At 42.3% G+C, this 19,521-nt stretch overlaps 1 protein-coding gene across 1 annotated transcript in view; it reads left to right on the forward strand.

The window, feature by feature from the left end:
- The first annotated feature begins 1,365 nt into the window (after nucleotides 1-1,365).
- EP300 (E1A binding protein p300) overlaps nucleotides 1,366-19,521 on the forward strand; it is a 61,474-nt gene continuing 43,318 nt past the window's right edge. The window contains exons 1-2 of the mRNA XM_058804572.1: nucleotides 1,366-3,194; nucleotides 17,086-17,741. Coding sequence (XP_058660555.1) covers nucleotides 3,101-3,194; nucleotides 17,086-17,741 — 750 coding nt within the window. The 5' untranslated portion in view covers nucleotides 1,366-3,100. The remainder of the gene's footprint in view (nucleotides 3,195-17,085; nucleotides 17,742-19,521) is intronic.

Consider the following 19,521-nt stretch of genomic DNA (forward strand, 5'->3'; position numbering starts at 1 on the left):
TTCCCTTCCACTCCTATCTCGTAATGGTGTGTGGCCCGACGGAGTCCAAACGCACCGAAGGGAAATGCCGGGATGGGGCATTTCCTCACGGATGAGCCCTCAGAGATTTGAGGAAAATTCGTGGCGGGCCCGCCCGTAACCTCTGGGACGGCTCGGGGGCTGAGAGGGCTGGCGAAGGACCGCGCCAGTGTCACCTGCGCCTGCGACAGCCCCTCTGAGGGGCGGGAGCGCTGTCAGGACTCTGCGATTCCTCGCACCGTGCCCTGCGCCATCCCCGGCACACGCGGGGCTCTGGCAGAGAGCGCGGGGCTTATGGGCTTATTTACCCTTCGGCGTAAAATTGTGGTGTTTGGGGCTTTTTGTTTTGTAACGCCGACGGGAGCCTGAGGCAGCTCTGGGCACCCCCGGGATGGGCAGTAGAGAGCGCCCCCAGATGAGGAGGAATTTATTCACAGAAAGGGCAATTCGGCATTGGGAGCTGCCCGGGGAGGTGGTGGAGTCTCCCTCCCTGGGGGTGTTTAACGAAAGACTGGACGTGGCACTCAGTGCCACGGGCTGGCTGACATGGTGGCGTTCGGTCACAGGTTGGACTCGATGATCTCAGAGGTCTTTTCTAATCTAATTTATTCTGCAACGGTGTGATTCTCACATCCACTCGCCCACCTTGGGGACCTCGGGATGCGGGCCCCGTTCCCCGGCCCCTTTGCTCGCTGGCCTGGGGCTGCCGGCCCGGGCTGCCATGTCTGTGGCGCAGCACGGCCCGGGACCGGCGGCAGGAGCGCCCCGCCCGCCGGCGCCGCGGGGAACCGGCCGGGAGCCGGCGCCCGGGAGGGAAGGAAGGAGGGAGGGCGGCGGCGAGAGAACCGCGCTCTTCCCGCCAGCGCCTCAGCCCACCGGACCGGGCAGCAAACACGGGGTAGTGCAGCAGACCGGGGCGGCCACAGAGTCCGACCAGGCTCCCCTGGGCCTACGCCGCGCACTTTTGGGCCGACAGATAAGGGCGTGTGGGGCGGGGCAGGAAGAAGGAGCCTTTTTTTTTTTTTCTTTTTTTTTAAGGGAAAACCCTTCGCCTTTAAGGGGCGGGGCCACTGGAGTTTGCGGAAGAGGCCGGAGAAATGCGAGCGTTGATTGGATAAGCGCGGTCTCGTGACGGCGGCCGGGGCGGTGCCACTTCCCCCACCCCGCCGGCGCCCCGCGTTCCATTGTGTGCGCTAGCGCCGCCGGGCCCCGCCCCGCCGTGTCCCCGCCCGCAGGAGTGACCACGCCCCCGGCGGCGGCCCCGCCCCCCGTGTTCTCTTGGCTCATTTCCGGCCGCCGCCGCCACCGCCGCTTCCCTCCGAGGGCTCGGGAGAGCGAAGGAACAACAGCCGCCATTTTGTTTGTGTGTGAGCGACGGAGGGAGGAGAAGGGAGCGAGAGGCCGAGCCGGACGGGGCGAGCCAGGGGGAGGGCAGCGCACAGAGACCCAGGGGCTCGGACAGGGGACGGGGAGAGAAGCGAGGAACCCAGACGCCCCCCCCCCCCCCCAACCCCAGCCTGCCCGTCCCCTCGCTATTCCCTCTCTTTCTGTTTCCTTTTCTCTCTTTTCCTTTTCCCGGAATTCTCTCTCGCCGCGCTGTCCTCCGCCCCCGCTTTGCCCACTCCGCACACACGCCCCCGGAGCGCCAGGCAGGGGCAGTAGGGAGCCTGCGCTCGGCCCCCGCGCTGCCGCCGTCCCGCCCCGGCCCCCCCCCGCGCCGGGCAGCGCCGGGGACCCCCTCCCCCGCCCGGCCATTCCGGGGCGAATCCCCCGGCCTTCCCCGCCGTGATTTTTCTCCTGTTTTACTATTTTAATTTTACCTCTCGATCCTCTTCTCGGAGGGGTCGCTGCGCGGCCTCCCCTCCCACCCCGACTTCCAACCTCTTCGCTCCCTTCCCCACCCTCGCAGAGGCGAAGGGGGAGTCCCCCGCGCCCGAACAGCGGCCGAGGGTCTCCTCCCTCGCTCATCGCGCCCCGCATCGCCCGTGGGTCCGGGGGAGCTAAGACAGGCAGCCCCCTCCCTGCCACCATCCTCGGCCGCCCGGGAAGGGGGAAGGTAGGCAGAGAGGGCGGGAGGGGCCGGCTTCTTCCTCCTCCTCCTCCTGCCGCTGCTGTGGGATCGGCCTCTCTGCCTGCGCCGAAAGGGGGGGGCAGCCTGCTACTGCGAACGAGAGAAAGAGGAAGGGGAAAGAAGAGAAAAAGGGGGGGGCAGAAAGGGTGTTGAAACCCGCCCCCCACCTTCCCATCCCGCGATCGGTGCTGCCTCCATCAGGACAACAACCCCTCCTCCTTCCCTGCACAACAAGATGTGAAGCGGAGACTCCTGGGACTTATCCTCACCCTCCTCATCCTTACAGCTCCCCTTTCTGCAGCCATTAGCGACGGGCGAGGAAGAAGCGAGTGGAGCTGGGGACCCCGCGCACGCCGTGCCACTCCCCCCGCCGCCTCCCCCCCAGCCCTGTCGCTGGCGGTGGGTATTTTTTCGCAGGGTGGTGTTGGAGGGGGAAGGAGCCGCTGCTAGAGGACGGTGATCTTTTTTTCTTTTTTCCTCCTCCTCTCCCCTCCTTCGCCCGCCTCCTTGTGGCGATGAGGAGGAGGAGGACGGCGCCGAGGAGGAAGAGGCTGATGGCGGCGGTGAGGAGGCAGCAGGAGGAGGAGACCCCCCGAAGGATGAAGATGATTATGGTGGCGGCGGCAAGGAAGCACCAGCACAACAGCCGGGATTAATTTTACTAAAAAAAATTTAAATATTCACCAGCCTCCATTTTTTAATTTTTTTTTTTTTTTTTGGCGGGGGCTTTACCTGCTCTTCCCATCTTCGTTCAGCCCTTTCGCCTGGGGGAAGAGGCCTCACCCCCGCCCGCCCCAGCTCCCACCTCTCCCAATTTCTCCGCTGCCGCCCTCCCAGAGCCCGAGGAGCAGAAAAAGGGGAACTTGGCCCCCCTTCTCCGCCAGATCTTCCTCCTCGCTCTCGGCCTTATTGTTGTTCTTCACCTGACTCGGGGCCCCAGAAGAACGTGAAGGTTTTGGGGTTCACCCCCCACCTTCTCTCTGCTCTGAGTGATTGTCTAAAAAATTAAAAATGGCCGAGAATGTGGTGGAGCCGGGCCCGCCTTCAGCCAAGCGGCCTAAACTCTCCTCACCGGCGCTCTCCGTGTCCGCCAGCGACGGCACAGGTCAGTCTCCGGGCCCCAGAGGCTCCCCGCTTCTCGGTGCCGCAATTACTGCCCTTTTCTCCCCTCTTCTACCTAAATCTCCTCCTCCCATTTGCTGCTGTTAGCTCGAGCCTGCTCTTCTCCTTCCCGTCTATTTCGCCTGCTCTCGCTCCATTTGAAGCTATTTGCGTTAATGGCTCAGGGAGGGTGTTCTGACGGTTTTACCCTTCTGGTTTTTTGGAAGTGATTGAAGGCGAAGCTGTTCAGTTTATTGTGCTTTTGATCAGCTGCAGATAGGACTTAACAGTTCGTCATTCTCGTGTCTTTCACAATAGTAGCGATTACGAGCTCCTCGCTAAGCATAATGCCAGTTGCAGAAATACGAAGTAGTGCTAAAGACGATGCTTTTGTACACTTTATTGTTGAATTACGTGTACAAGTTTCTTGATTTTGTATTTTATTTTGCATATACGGGGTTCTTTTGCAGCTTGTTTAGAAATGAGGGATTTATTTCTCTGCTATTTTTCTTTTTTCCTTCTTATGTGCAGTCTGCTTATATGATTTACTTCTTACAATCCTCCGTTCTCCTTCCTGCAGAAGTGTATCAAAATACTGCTTTTCTGATTCAAATAAACCATCGGCTTCAGGAAAAACAGCTAAAACCAAAATCCAGATGCCATGCTTGTGGCATAAGGTTTATTGAGACTCTTATATTCTTAGAGATGAAATTTTATTTCACCTTATTTGCATTAAGAATCAATATGGAGTGTAGTTAATCTTGCATCTCCTGTTTCTTTGCTGCAAGACCAAAATGTCTGAAATTCCCCTGTAGATTTAAGAGCTGTGATGAGAAAAGGGGCTTCTCTGCAGTCCTGCAAAGGTCTTTGGTGATGCTGGGAAGGCAAGCTAGAGCACGGAAATTTTAGGTGTCCCAATCCATAGCAGATATGAACTGGTTGTACTGGGAGGGGGGAGGAAGTAACAAAGGGCTGTTCAGCCTTTTAACGCTTCTTGCAAAGCAGGTGAGTATTTGGTGTCATTTTGCTATGAGAATACTCTGTTACCTGTCCCACTGGAGTTTCTTTGAACTCACATTAGATCCCATTAAAATATGGGATATGGAGGAGGCCTCCTCCTGCCAGTCTGGTGAGTGGTGGCATTTCTGAAGGCACCAGTGCTCTTGTTCAATGCAGTTAACAACTGGCAAGAAAAGGGAAGAGTTGTTTTCTTGTTGTTGGTTTTTGGGGTCTTTGTTTTGGTTTGGTTTTCTTTTCTGAAAAGCTCTTTGACAATTAACACCAGGTTTTAATAACAGGTCTTTGAGCAGTGGATGTGATTCTGCTTGGGATCATCTCCAAAATTTTGATTTTGCGTTTTCTGTTCTGGGTGAATGACGTATTAGTTTTGAAAAGTTTGTGTGTGACTTTTAGTGCATATTAAATACAGCCAATATTGTGTTGTTAGTGGAGGACATGACTCTTCCTAATATCAACAGGCCTCTAGTGAGACTAGAAGAGGGTTGGAGAAGCTGCTCTTTGGCTAGAACTAGTTGTTGCCTGGTTTTGTGCTAGATTTGGAAAACAGTGGTCAATTCAATAGTAACCGTTTTAAATTTGCCTTGATAGTGGTTATTTTGCTCTGTTTAGAGAGGTGGAATGAGAATATTTTGTGAGAAAAGTTCTGATACTTTCATATTTTTAAAGTTAAAGGCACATTTTATTCAAATGAATGCACATCTAAGTTCAGGCATTTGTGATCAAATAAAGGTTGGATAATCTGTGAATGTATTTCAGTTTAACAGGTGCAGACTCTCACAGAATACTTAGTCTTTAGATGTTAACTTACTGGGCAGCTTTTTATAGTGAATAAATGAACATTTTAGAGTTTTGGTGAAACACTGGGGACTGGACAGTTTCAGTACTTTTCAGTCAGTTTCAATTTTTCCCAAAGTGATTGGGACTGTCATTACCTGATAGCTGTGCTGAAGTTTAGTGGTGCAAACACTTCATATGTGCTACATAAGACCTATTAAAGAGTTCTTAATCTTGTGACTTTTTTTTAATTGCCAAGTAATGATGGGACAGTTTTTCTTTCTGTGGTTTTTAACATGACATATAATATCTATTTATGTGAGTAAAATCATTGGTTTTAATAACCCTCAAAATACATTCATTGGTTTATTTTTTCACAAAAAAATGAACCAATAAATGTATTTCGAGGGTTATATATTTTCATTTGCTGCTTGAGACTGCAGTTTTTGTCATACTGCTGTTGTGGGAAACTGCTTTGAAGTTTACAAATGTTTAACCTACCTGCTGGTTAAATTTGCTTTGAAATAGTGCAAGCAGCTGTCATGAAGTAAATTCCACTTATAGAATCTTGTATTGTCCCCACTCCTCGGTTAATTATAGGAAATAAGTAACATGGTACTTATGTACTTACTCAAGCACTCTTTTAAAAACTGTTAGATTCTCAGAACTATCAGAGAAGGAGAAAGGCAGGACGCTTGCACTGTTGATGAAACTTTCTGCAGCAGCTGTGCATAGTGCTGTTTTTGCTGTTAACTTTTTGATTAGTGTTTTAATCTGAAACATTTTAGGTTGTTGGATATGTGAAAATGATGACTGACTCATGTTACATTATTCCCAAACTTGCAGATGTTAAATATATTTATATTGAAGACCAAGAAGAGTCTCTAACTCATGTTCTCACTGTAGATCTGGATGATACTCATAATCTGGGCCTGGAATGTACTAAACTCTAATGTTGGTGGCTTTCTTCTAAAAAGATTGTCCTAATATGCTTGATTTATTGACAGCAGCCAAATACAGCTGCATTTCCCACTTTTGTTGTGGTGTTGCATCTTCTTCTGTCTTAAAAGTTATAGATGGTTCATGTGTTCCCTGCTCAGAATTTGCTTTGCCGTGGAACATACTGTGGTAGTGTGCTTTTAAATTGCTTTATTACTGCCAGTTCAACCTTAAGGATGCAAACTGAAATGTTTGTAGCACATCTTGTAATAGTAGTTTAGAAAGTCTTGGTACTTTCAGCATCCTCTAATGTATTAGAATTTTTGAACGGTCTCAACATTAAAATTTTTTTTGATGTTGTGTAGCTCTAGAATAATTTCAGAGACAGTGTGGGATTCCCTTGAACTACACAGGTTTTTCTACAAATTTTTTCCCCCTTTCTCTATTTAAGTGTTAAATTTGTTGCAAGAAGAATGGTAATGATCTATGTATCTTGTCCGGGCCTTCGGTTTTCTGAGGGCCATTCCAACTCTACAGTGGGGTCCCCTTTTGGTGACAGCAGTGACTTTGTTACACTGCAGTACCAGCACGGCTACACTGACAGAAGATGACACTGACTACATTGCCAGTGTAGCACCTTTGCTCATCTTTCTTAATGGTAGCAACATTTTTGATACGTTGCACCTACTCTAGCAAGACTTTCTTAAACATTACCTTAGCAAACCGGTGCATATTAGTCCCCCTACTGTGACAGAATAGCCAGAGTTAATCCTGAGGAATTCCCTCTTGGACTAAAATGAGTGAAAGTTGCTAATAAAAAAAGATTTTTAACTGGATGCTTTAAACCACTCGTTTGGTATTGGGGTGTGTGTGTGTGTTTGAGAGGTGTCCTTTTATTTGTGGATCCCTCAACTTTACCTGCAGCAAAGCAGGTGTGCTGAAATTGAAATTGCTATGTACAGATTCCTATGTGGTATATTCAGGGCAGGAGAGTTTTATTGTATTTTACACCCCCCACATGCACTCCTCCTGCTGCTGAGAAAGAAGCTGTTTTCTGTGAACTGGGAAAGTGTTTTGGGCTCTGGGTTCAGAACAACCGTGTTTCTTCACAGAATAAAAATGGAGTACACCCCATGCTGCTGTGTGTTTGTATAGCATCATGTCTTTGGGCTGCTAGATCTGAAAATAAGAGTTGAAGTGCTTAGTGTTTCAGGCTTGCTGGGACACTGGAAGCCAGTTTTCTACAATTAGTTGGCATGTGTGTTCTATCAACGTACAGAGAATGTATTTGGTGGCGTGTGCCTTAACATCCTTCAGTTTCCTATATCCAAAAGTGAAGTTTTTCTGTGCAGTAGCACATCTTCCATCTCTCTTGGAGTATCCATCTTTTGTAAAGTCTGGATGTTCCTTTTTGTCAGAAAATGTTTCTGACCTTTCAAATTTTGCTCTGCCTCGCATCAGAGGTCTAAGACCTGTAATGAAACTTCTCTTCTGGACTGCTGCAGTTCTGACTGATACTCATCTTTCATTCCTTCCGAATGGATCAGGATGTTTCTTTTCTCAAAATGAGTTGTTTTACTCTTGCCCCACTACTCTTTTCAATTTTCTATTTTCCAAGAGCTGTGTGGTTTTTGCGCGCATTTGTACATACTACATTTAAAATTAACAACTTTTCATCAGTCTGTTTTCTAGCTAACATTAAAGACCAAATGATTAGCTGCATTTTAGCTTATAGCCATCAGTTAAACGTTTTCATCCCTTCTTGTTAAAAGCCATTTTTCTTGCTGGTTTTGCCTTAAAACATCATTTGATGGATGGATTATACTGTAAGTCAAGTATTGCAGTGGTAGATGCTTGTCTGGCAAAAATGAATGTCTTTGCTGTGTTGCTAAACAGGCTCTCAAAGTAACTGTATTAGGAACAAATATAAATTAAGAAAATTTACGTCTGTGAGACTTCTTTAAAAAGTCAACCAATCATTTGTATAGTGCTTAGTGATTTTTTTAAAAAAAAACCCCATGTGTACTTTTGAACCTTGTAGGTTTCCAAACCGCTGTATCTATTCTTTGTGTCTTTCACCACGTAGACTCTGTCTCTGAGATTCGGTAGCTTTCTAACACTGCTCTAACACAGAAAAAGTACCTAGTTTTTAAAAAATAAATGCTCACTCCAACACGAGGGCCATACGTACCACGGTGTAAAACTGAGTGTTGAGCACTTACAGGTAAAAAGCCTTTGAGACTTGAAAACCAGTTTACAATTGCAATTTAAAACTAGATTCACAAGTTTAATATTGCAGGGCAAAAACCTTTGTTTGGCAAAAGACTTACGAATTTAAATCCTATATTAAAAAAAAAAATACTAGTTTTTCCATCTTGTTCCTCACAGTCCTAGAGCAGGGTTTGCCTTGAGTTCAGATTATTGGTCACTTGTGCATTTGTAAAAAAAAACAAATTTTATCTGAGAAGGGTCTATCAGACTCTAGGTTTTAGTATGTTTTTGGGGGGAGTGAGTCTGATAAGATGCTAATGCTAAATGCTGAACTGTTGCTGTAGGAGTTCTGGCTTTTTTTTTTTATTTTTATAACTTGGAGCAAACCACTTTAACTTTCAATTTTGAGTGATTTAGTGTATCTTTCCTGCATCTTCTCTGTAGGCTATTTGATCATCTCCAGTGTGTCACCTTACTGTCTTGTTTAGCAGGAGCAGCCTTTCAGTGCTTGTTCCAACTGTGTAAAGATACTACTTCACCCTTTCTCATCACTTGATTTTGTGCTCCTTCTGAGAGGGTTTGCCCAAAAATCACTTTGATTTATTATTTGACAAATGGAGTCGTTTTGCTGTGTAGATTTCACTGACAACTAAACAATGCACACCTGTCTCCAAGGATTTTGTTTTTCTGTCTTTACTTAAACTGTAGCAGCAGGCTGAAGTAAAATACATCTGTCTCTGCATATGGTGGTGTGTGTGCCTGATAAAAAAACTTCTGTGGCTGCCTTCAATTTGTAGAACTTCAAGTAGAACTTCAACTAGGGCAGAGATCCTCCCCCTGAACAGTATCTGACTACCTATCAGGCTCTTCCTGAATAGCAACAAGTTTTCTTTAAATGGACTAGCATTTAAATGTATTTAAAATTCTCTTAAAAACTTGATGTGCAATATTTTCCTTCAAGCACTTATTTCTTCCAAATATTTTTCAAAAAAATTAGCAGAAGGAGTGTTGAATTCTGATGGACTCACAGTAACTTGTTGCTCAATTGATGCTGTTCCTGTAAACACACCTGACATCAAGCATGTCAAATTGGAGACCAGTCTAAGATTTTTAATAAAAAGTGCAAGTTAGATACAGAACCTTGAAAAACAGGTTATTTTCTATTAGTGGTCATTATGAGAGAGGGCAGATAAAGATTTAGCTGTTTCCCATTTGATGGTGTGAAGCACCTCAGTACTGCATCTTTTGCTGTATTCCCATAAGAGATCTAAGGATAGGAGTTTTGAACGGTCTCTGCTTGCAGAATCAGGATTTGCTATTTCCTTTTTTGTAGGACTTCCAAATACCACTGAATAGACTATTTCTCTTGTTTTAAGAGAGATTGTAACATACTCCTGCTGTTTTAATGGATAAAAAGACACAGATTTTCAGGTTTTTTTTCCTTCTTGGAATCCTAATAAAAAGTAAAAGTCCAGCAAAATGCTGACATATGGCTTGCTCAGTACAAATTTTGCTGAAGCTAAACTGCCTTTTATATATTACTGGGTGTAATTCTAGGAAATCTAGGGTATTACTGGTTTAAGATAATGAAGTCTCATCTGCTGACTTATGTTATTTTGTTTAGTTATATTTTTTTTTTTGGTACATAAATTCAGCATTGCTTTTTGCTTTTACTCTGGAGTAATGTTGAATGAATTCAGAAAAGTGACTTGACTTTTTGGTAATTGTATGTGCAGATTGCATCATTTCCAAGTTGTTGTTAACTTGACAATGATATGAACTTTACTCTTTGCTTGAAACTGATTTGTAATTGCTTCTGACATGAATCAGTGTGTTCCACGCACGTAAGGGTGTTCCCATCCTATCTGCATGTACCCAGTTTTTGTCCACCAGCTTCTGTAACTTTCTAGACCTGTGTGCATACACAGGGAATAGTAATACTATTTTAGAGACTTTTGACTCAAGTTAAAGGTAGTCCAATGAATTTTATCAAATAGCAACATGTTCACAAGGAAATTATTAATGGCATGACTTCAGCATTTTGGAGTTAAAGTGTCAAAACTTCACCTTAGGTGGGTTATCAGTGATGGCAACACTAGTGCCTTTGTATAACAGCATGAGTAAACAGGTATATAAATAAAAATGTCTCTAAAACTCCTCCTTAAGTAATATTAAATCTTTAAAAGTAGCCTATTCCTGAGTTTTGACCCCAGTCTTTTCCATATGATTACACCACTTGTTTCCTTAGAACAGTTACAATTCTATATTCCAGACTCATAACCATTGCATTTTCACTATGGTTTTCTGTGGTTAACTCCTACTATCATCTGTATCTCTAAATACCGGGTTTTTTTTAAGAACTTTGAAAATGAAACTGAAAAGTTTGTTATAAATATAATTTTCTTCTGAAGCTGCAAAAGCCATGCATCCACCAGAGCTTACTAAAATAGGCATTTCAGTTGATATTAGTTTGGGAAAAGTATGACTTAGACTTGTGGGTTATTGAGACTTCACAAAACTGAGACTGTTTTCCTTAAGCAAAAGTTGATGTGTTTGATACCAGTGTTTGAATAGGGATTAGGATAACTTAAAAAATGAAGAGAGTGAGATCCTAATTTTCTGGACTTCGGCAGATGTTGAATGATATGCTCTTTCTGCTTTAGAATGATTTTTTTTGTTGTTGTTCACACTTGTAAAATACTTACACTTATGCCTGGTTGTTAAAACTAATACTGGAATCATGTGCATTCTGCATGGTGAGTTGGACTTTATCAATAAATATTTAATTGTTTTAAAAAATACTTGTGCCAGAAATTGTGTGCTACCATAGTGTACAAACATGTTTTGAACTTTTGTGTTTGTTGTCTTCCAGTTGTTTTGAATAAGGTTTTTTAATATGCTTTCTGTTTGTATTGTTTACAGTCTTACCTCAAATTACAATGTTTCGTGACGTAGTGAAGAAATTCAGGTCTTTCCTGGATTGGCAGGGAAGGAAGGTGGCAGTGCTTTCCCACTTTCTTACAGGGCACAGAATTAATGTTGAATCTGATGCTGAAGGCTGTTACTCAAATGGCGAAATAGAGAACAGAAATGTGCAGTGGCTGCTGAGCAAGCGATCATCCTCCATGAGGGTTACACAGGGAGGGCTGTCTGAGGATTCTGCAAGAAGTAGCTGCAATGATAACTCTACACCTTGGTATCTTAGGCTGATTTGGGTGTTTTGCCCCTTCATTTTAAATTAATTTAGTAGATGAATTTAAATTAATTCTGCATTTTAAGTTAGAACATTTTGGCAGAGCTTGTGTTACCATTGGGCAGTTGTGGCTTTGTAGAGTATCTACATGAAAAGTCCCCTCTTTTAATTGATTTAATGGTCTGATCTCCAAAATGTGGTGTAGCAAAGTTCCTACTAGGTTGGTGTGTGCCCTTTCCTTAGGCATGGGTGGGTTTTTGATTGTTTTTTTTTGTTGGGTTTTTTTCTTCTTCCATGGTAAAACTGCTTGGACTCATCTAGCTTAATTTTCTGTCATTGTAGTGGCCTTAGGAATTGATGACTTTATCAGCACTTTGTTTCAAGTCTGTGCTTCACCTTTGCTTCTGCATTTTCATGGATATTTGAGGATTATCCTATGAGATTGTCTCCTTTTCTTGTCCTGCCTTTTCCTGCCTTTTTTAGTTTTATGTTTTGAGTTCTGGCTTTTTTTTTTTTTTTTTTTTTTTTTTTTTTTTGAGGGCATTTCAGAAAGTGTGTTTTAGGACCTGTAATGCTGGTGTTTGGCTGCAAGCCTGAACAGCTGATTTCTCTGGAATTCTGGTGGGATCTTCTGGGCACTTTCTCTGTTTCATGTAGGCCCTGTTCAGTTATGGGTAGCTTTTGTATCCCCATGCAGGGAAGATAATGACCTCAGCACCTTATTGTTATTCTTTGTCTGAAAGCACAGCAAAGGTGTTGTGTTTTCCATGTGGTCCAACATCATCTGTGGTTTCTGTCAACCCTGTCACGTACATGCTTGGTATTCAGTGTCCTGTATTAAGCTTTGTCTGCTTGTTTTGTTCTGAACCCAATGACTGTGATATAAGTGGATCCACTAAGAGGTTGCTGGGCTTCAGAAACATTTGTGTGAAAAGGTGTGTGTTCAGCAGCTTTCAGAGTTGGTGTCTCTCTGTTTGGAATATGATATTGAGGAAACAGGGACAGTTTCCCTGTTGAGTTTCTTACCTCTTTGCTGGTCTGACAGAAGAGGTAGGCTCAGGAGTCAGTAGCTGGTTCTTGAGGCATTGCTGATCACACATGATGCTTTTCCTTCAGCTTGTACCAATTCTTCTCAAGACTGAATGCTCGAATGTCTTGAGTCTGAGGGTTCATTCCTGTGAGAATGAAGTGTTGCCATTTCATAGCACATGGAGGGATGTTCCTAGAAAGCCAGTATGGTTCACTGCAGCCTATTTGCTAGGATCAGATAGTTTCCATATAGACAGGAATTCGTGTTTTATTCTGAAAGGTGAGTAAATGTCTGTCTTAATCCAGAAATGAGAAAAGAATGGGATCCTGACTGTAGGCTAGAAAGTGTCTAAAGAAACTTGTGTGTCCCACCTGAACACGTGCCGATTTCCTTGCTAAGTAGTGAGTATTGATATATTTTCCCTGCTTTATAAACACTGTCATAAATTGCTGCTTTGCCTCCTTTGAGAGCTGTTGCATTGCTGGTGCTACCAGGTGCTCTTGCAGTAAAACTAATTTGAAATAAATACTTCGTGGCTAATTTGAAAATTGATCACTTGATAAGACATTGAAGTCTTATTGACTTAAGGATTTTGATTGCACACTCTGCATATGTATTAGTTTAAAGTCCATTTTGGTGCCAGGTGGCTTTTCAGCCCAGGCTGGCAGTTTCCTTGCATGTTGCAGATTAGACATTGTCAAAGGCAGACTTTTGGCAGTAGAACCCAAAATCAAGAGTTCAGTCCATAGTATGCAGTGCAGGTTAGTACACTAATTTTTGAAGTTGCCTTCTCACAGTTTAGGGCACAGTTCATACTACTTAATGCAGTCTAACTGAACTGCCACTGATAGACATGGACCTGTTCCTACTGTCTTTTTTGGTTTTTTCACTACAGATCTAATGTAGCCAGGATAAGTTGCTGGGACATTTTGTTTGTTTTTGGTTGTTTTGTTTTTTTTTTTTTTCTGAGGACTTAGTGTTCAGTAGTGGTACAGTTCCTGAAAGGAAATTATTATATGCCTTTGCATATTGAGATAAACACAGATTAAGACTTTCAGATCTACTACTTAGATGTTATTTTGAGGTTTTCTTTTCTTTGCCTCTTGGGTGACAGCGGCAATCTATTCTATATGTTCTTGTTACCTGTAGAAAGAAATACACTAATAACACCATAAACAGCATAAATGGGGACTCACTCTGTGCTGCTCTACTGAGATCAGGATTCGGATCCTCCACTGCCACTTCTACCAGTGTATTACTGGATGGTTTTGGGCTTTAGACCAGGTACTGTCAGTTCTGTTACATCCCAATTTTTCTGTGTTAGGATCTCTAGAGATGATGAATCAGGTGGACAAACCTTTGCAGGACTAATCTTCCTCCTCTGCCTTCCCAAAAGCTTGATTTTGTTAGTGAGAAATCTTTGTGCGTATCCTTAATGAAACAGATTGCAAGAGTCGCAGTGAGCTCAGTGTACTGGAAAGTCAATCAGCTCTCTGCATACTTCTCACCATTGTCTTAAGCTATGCCTTTGCCTCTTGTGTGAGTATGTATGATCTTGGTATCACATGATTTGTGAGCTGCCTGGCCCAGCCTTGACAGCTTTTGGCTTGGTCATAGGTAGAACTTTCTACAGTGGCCTCTAGGGCACCAGTCCTATGGAGAAGACTGAAATGGATTGCAACTGTTATATATCCACAAGGTCCTATTTGTCTTTATGGTCATTTGAAGTTTTGTTTCAGTCCAGTATCACAAAATGTAATTTTCATAGCTGACCAGACAATTGAAAGGTTTTTTTCCTATATTTACTGACTAAAGAAGACTTTGAAGGTTTATTGTTGGGAAAGACTTCTAAAAAGAGCAAACTCACACCAGAATACTGTATTCTTGGTAGCTACTACTTGCAATTCTTGTTGTCAGTATTCTTTTACAATGAATTGTCTCTAGTATATACTCTAGGATTAAAAATCCTAGCAAGTTAGTTTTATGTGAAAGTTTCACGTTGAATGTCTTAGATGTTTTGATGTAAAGAACTAATCCAATTAGGACTAGTTCACAACCATTCAGGTTGGGGGTGGGTTTTGTTAATGTAGCTGGTGCTGTGTTGTGTTTTAAGGTATTAATTAAAAGAATTAATGCCACTTACAGTTTTTATGACATTTTTCTTCCTCTTCACTGATGTCTCAGAATGACCAGGCAAAGGAGCTCAGATGGCTTGTACCTGGATGCTCCAGTTAGCAATGGGTAGTAAACTTTAAAACTGGAGTTGTCTCCTCATTTATGAGGAGGGGGAATTTAAGGAAGTGAGGTCTTCAGAGAAGCAGATTAGTATTTTCTTGTGAGTCAAGATGACCAAATCTTTGTCTGTCAAAACAAGAATTGCACTGCCCCTTTGTGGTGTTATGTCTGAAATAATCTATATGCATCTTCCTGAGAAAATACTGTGTGATAGTTTGAAAAACAAATAAGTTTTTCATATTCACTTTACAGTTGGCTTTTTGAAGGGCTTTATATGCAATGGTCTGAACACAAGAAAGATGAAGCAAGGATTTTTTTGTGTGAGACTTGCCCTGTACTGGGAGTAGTGTTTGTTCAAGAGCAGAAATTCTTTGCCCAGCTAGAAGCAGTCAAAGACATGGTCTTTGGGCTGTGTGGCTGCTGGTGGGAGGTGTCTGGGCTGCCATGATGGTTTTGTTGTCGGTACAGCCTTTGTGCTGGGTCATGTTTTTTCCTGTCACTTAATTTTGTTTTCAGTTTTGTTTCCTCATCTTTGAGGACAGCAGACTAAGTTGTGAGTTCCTGATTGTATCTTTTACTCCTTCCTCACCCATGGGCTCTTTGTCAGGTTATTAGCATTCAGGATGTAATGTTTCAACAGTTGCTTGTTGTCTTAACAGGCTTCTTAAGGTGCCAATGGAAGCTGATTTAAGCTGCCATCGATTTCTTGTATTGCCTTTTCCATTTCCTTGATCTCTAATTTTAGGGTCTCTTCCACTAACTCTTCCCATGTTCATTGTAATGTAATTGTTAAGTTAAACACTGAGCATTGTAAGTTGGTTTTGGTTTCAGTTTTTTGTTTCGGGTTTTTTGTGGGGATAGGGGTGTGTGTGGTGTGTTTTTAGATGAATCTACTGACACACAACATTAAATTCATAATTTTAGATGAAAGACAACTTGGACAAAGACTTATTCTTCTGATTGTTCCTTCGCTTTTGAATCTTCAGAAATCCCAGTCATGCCAATGAATGATCAGTCCTTAGTGTGTCTTGCAAAGCATAAGTTCTAGCACAAGATATATGATAATGAAGAATGTGCTACCTCATTGTAATAGTTTAGAAGTTCTTTAATGGAAATTTTCTCTCTGGTGGTTTGTAGTAATGTATAGTGTGTAAAAGGAGTGTTAAAATCCCTGTTGTGGTGTACCTGCATTCTTGCCAATCTCATACCATATTTTGAGAATCCTGAAGTCACAATCTTATCTGTGATAACACTTGTGAAGTTGTAGAAACTCTGTTAGTCGAGGTGCTTGGCAGTTTGGTTATAGTATCATGTGAAACATTTTAAACAGATCCATGATGCTGATTAACTTTGCTGACTTATATGCTGTTCAACTGTAGTCTTTTCCCACTAATATTTGGACTATTTGTATCTTGAGCTCCACCTTTTTTGGTCACTGCAGCCAAGGCTGCATTTGAGCTTTGCATTCCTCACCAGACACTCGTTGTTGGTGAGAACAGCACACCAGCTCCTCTCACTTGGAGAGGGAAGTTGCCATTAATGCATGTCAGAAACTATAAACTTTCCAGGTTATTTTTGGTTTAACTACCGTAGATAATATAGACCAAGGTACATACACTGCTGCAGACGTAAGAACTTTTTCTCTTGAGCAAGTCAGTGTTGGGTACTATGTAATATTCTTGTATCTATATATTCCAAGTAGCAATCTTTGGCCACTTAGTTACCTTGGGGATTGCTTTGCATGGGCTTTTGAGAAGGGAATTTGTTTTTTCATCCTACTGTTCTTCACAGCTTTGTGGCAAGGACTCTCCAGGGTTACTTTGTTTTCTGACAGTATTTGTTGTGGGAAGGTACTGGCTGTCCAGTGGAGTTCAATGAAATTTGGCAATTCAATGCTGGTAATGACTGCATATGGAAGAATAAAAAACCCAAAGAACTACCCAAAAAAGAAACCAAAACAACCAGCCAAATGAATTGCCAGAAAACCTAACTCAACATAAAACCCTATAGCCAAACCTCTATTTATTATTTAATAAGTAGTAAACATTTTAAAAGTTATATTGTTGTATTAATTATTGCTATCCCAGAAGTGACAAGTTTAGAAAAAAATTTAAAGACATTGTTTTCCCAAGAATCTGTTACTTCTTTTTAGTAATTGCTCTTTAATTCCATTGGCTAACTCTGGGAGATTCCAGTATGTATTTTTCACTCCTCCCTTGTCAAAATTCTCAAGTTGAGTGATCATGGGCTGAGATATCCAGTGACCTTTCAGCACAAATTGTAGGAAGCTGAAGTGGAGTGGTTTTCTCTAGTTTAGACCTTGTAAAGTTGAGAATCGCTTTTATCCTGATGCATTAAATAGCTTTCAGTAACAACTGCTAAGGGAATTATGCTCAAATACAAAAAATCAAGTTTTGCTGGAAATTAAAAAGTAGAAATTTCAAGATGCTCTTAGTTGCTCTGACCTCATACACAATCTGTTTTGTTTTTCAGATTTTGGATCACTCTTTGATCTGGAACATGACTTGCCAGATGAACTGATCAGCTCCACAGAACTTGGACTCACCAATGGTGGTGACATTAACCAGCTGCAGACCAGCCTTGGCCTGGCACAAGATGCTGCCTCTAAACACAAGCAGCTGTCTGAACTTCTACGGGCTGGTAGCTCCCCAAATCTCAATATGGGGGTTGGTGGCCCTGGCCAAGGCATGGCCAGTCAAACCCAACAGAACAGTCCTGGAATGGGAATGTTGAATAGCATGGTGAAGAGCCCCATGGCACAGGCTGGGTTGACTTCTCCCAATATGGCGATGGGTGCAAGTGGGCCAAACCAGGGTCCTTCTGCTCAATCCACAGCAGCAATGATGCCAACAGTGAACAGCCCAGTTAACCAGCCTGGCATGGGAATGAACACAGGGATGAATGCTGGCATGAATCCTGGCATGTTGGCAGCAGGCAACGGACAGGGGATGATGCAGGGGCAAGTCATGAATGGTTCCATTGGAGCAGGCAGAGGAAGACCCAATATGCCCTACCCAAACCCAGGAATGGGCACTGGCAACTTGTTGGCTGAGACACTGCAGCAAGGCACTCCACAGATGGGAGGGCAGGCTGGACTAAGAGGGCCACAGCCTGGAGCCATGAACAAGGTAAGACAAGCTAAACTTCATTACTTTTCTTCATTGTTGACTTTGTTTTGGAAAATTAATCGTCTGCACTCTGGATTCTATAGGATTTTTACTTTAAGAATCCTGTATGATGGATTAAATAGTTTATATGCTGCTAAAGTGGAATTTGTGATGGTCATAGGAAGCAAAAATTGAATCTTGCACAACAAGCAAGACTATGATTAGATTAAAAAGCCTATTTTGGAAATCTTGTGACAGTACAGATTATCCATTTCACTGAAAAGTAGCTTGATTGTATTTTATTCTGTTTTATGCTTTCTTTGCAACTGTATTTTTCCATCTAATGTGATGCTGGTATTGCAAGTGTGATGGGAATCCATCAGGACCTTTTAGGTGCTGTGGTGCTTTTTTCTGCATGTCAGTTAATGCAAATATTTGTTGTCTGAGATCAGCTGAGTGTTTGTGCTGTGGCAGATGCTGAGAGCTGCTCACAGGTTTGAGCTGACTGCTCTCTCACTGTGTGTGCTGGGTATTCGAGTTAATGGTAGAGAATGAGCGCTTGTGTAGATGTCTGAAGACAATGTTGGGTTATTCAGACTGTTAATCTGACTCAGTTCTAGTTTCAGAATTTGCAGTGGCTTTGTCTACTGGAGACTAAACCAGAAAGTTAAAAAAAAAATATTTTTAATACTGAGTGGGAAATAAATGTGCTTTTGTAATCCAGGAGGCTGGAAGAAAGTTGTCGTAAGTCACCAAAAAGATGAGAGGAGGCCTACTGGTTTAACTAAGGATAAAAGGATGTCTTTAATTTTTGTCATGCATAATTAGCCAGCTTAGAGTAGGAGCCACTTGAGTATTCACCATTTTTTTAAATGTTTTGATCATAAGCCTAGAAAATACTTTGGTATTTTAGTTTGCTTTAAGTGAGTATTTTGTGTTTCTTGACTACTGAGAGGAGAAGTTTTTTTAAGGTGCTTTGCAATACCTAAATCTACCTCTGAATGCCTAAAGTCAGTCCACTTGGAGGACTTGGAATGATAAGTAACAGTTGATTAATATATTTGAAACCTACATAAAAATTATGCTGTGTATTAGTGGTTTCGTCATGCTTTAATATATTAAGTGAAACTACTTTTGTGTCTTGTGAACATTAATTATGAAATTATTTGGTCTTAGTTGCTTGCTTAAGCTCAGTGTGCTAACTTTTGAGGGGGGATGTGGGTGTATATATATGGCTTTTTTTAAAGTAATGAGTTGATTATATGGTCGGGTCATTTCAGATATTTTTGCCTGATAGGAAAATTGATACAAAGCTTGATTACTACAGTAGACAATTTATATGCAGCTTACAGTGGTAAGAAATATATAGCTGCTTGAAGTATTCTTGCATTGGAATTATATAATACCTAATTCATTATTCCTTGGCTGTAAAAAAAATAAAAATAAATGATCTTCAGAAAACTGTCTTCAGAGGTCAAAAATTGATGTATTGAGTGTTTGGGTGGAATGCAACTTCATCCTTGCTTATCAGAGCTAAAGTAGAGTTATGCACTATAATAAACTCCTTTATCTAAAAGTAAAGAAAGGACATAAAATGAAGCTTTTGAGTGATTTAGTCTAAAATTAAATTGTCTCCTTTCCTACTTAAATTCCAAAAGTTTACATGTAAATTAAGAACCCTTTGTGCTTTTGAGAATATTCAGACCAAACACACAATAACTTCTGGGTTTTATTTCATAGTCCCAGACTCATTAAAAATACTTAGGGTTTTCTAATTGCTGATAAAACAATCTTGAGGCTT

The sequence above is a fragment of the Ammospiza caudacuta genome, chromosome 5, assembly GCF_027887145.1.
Source record: "Ammospiza caudacuta isolate bAmmCau1 chromosome 5, bAmmCau1.pri, whole genome shotgun sequence".
In the NCBI taxonomy this organism is placed as follows: domain Eukaryota; kingdom Metazoa; phylum Chordata; class Aves; order Passeriformes; family Passerellidae; genus Ammospiza; species Ammospiza caudacuta.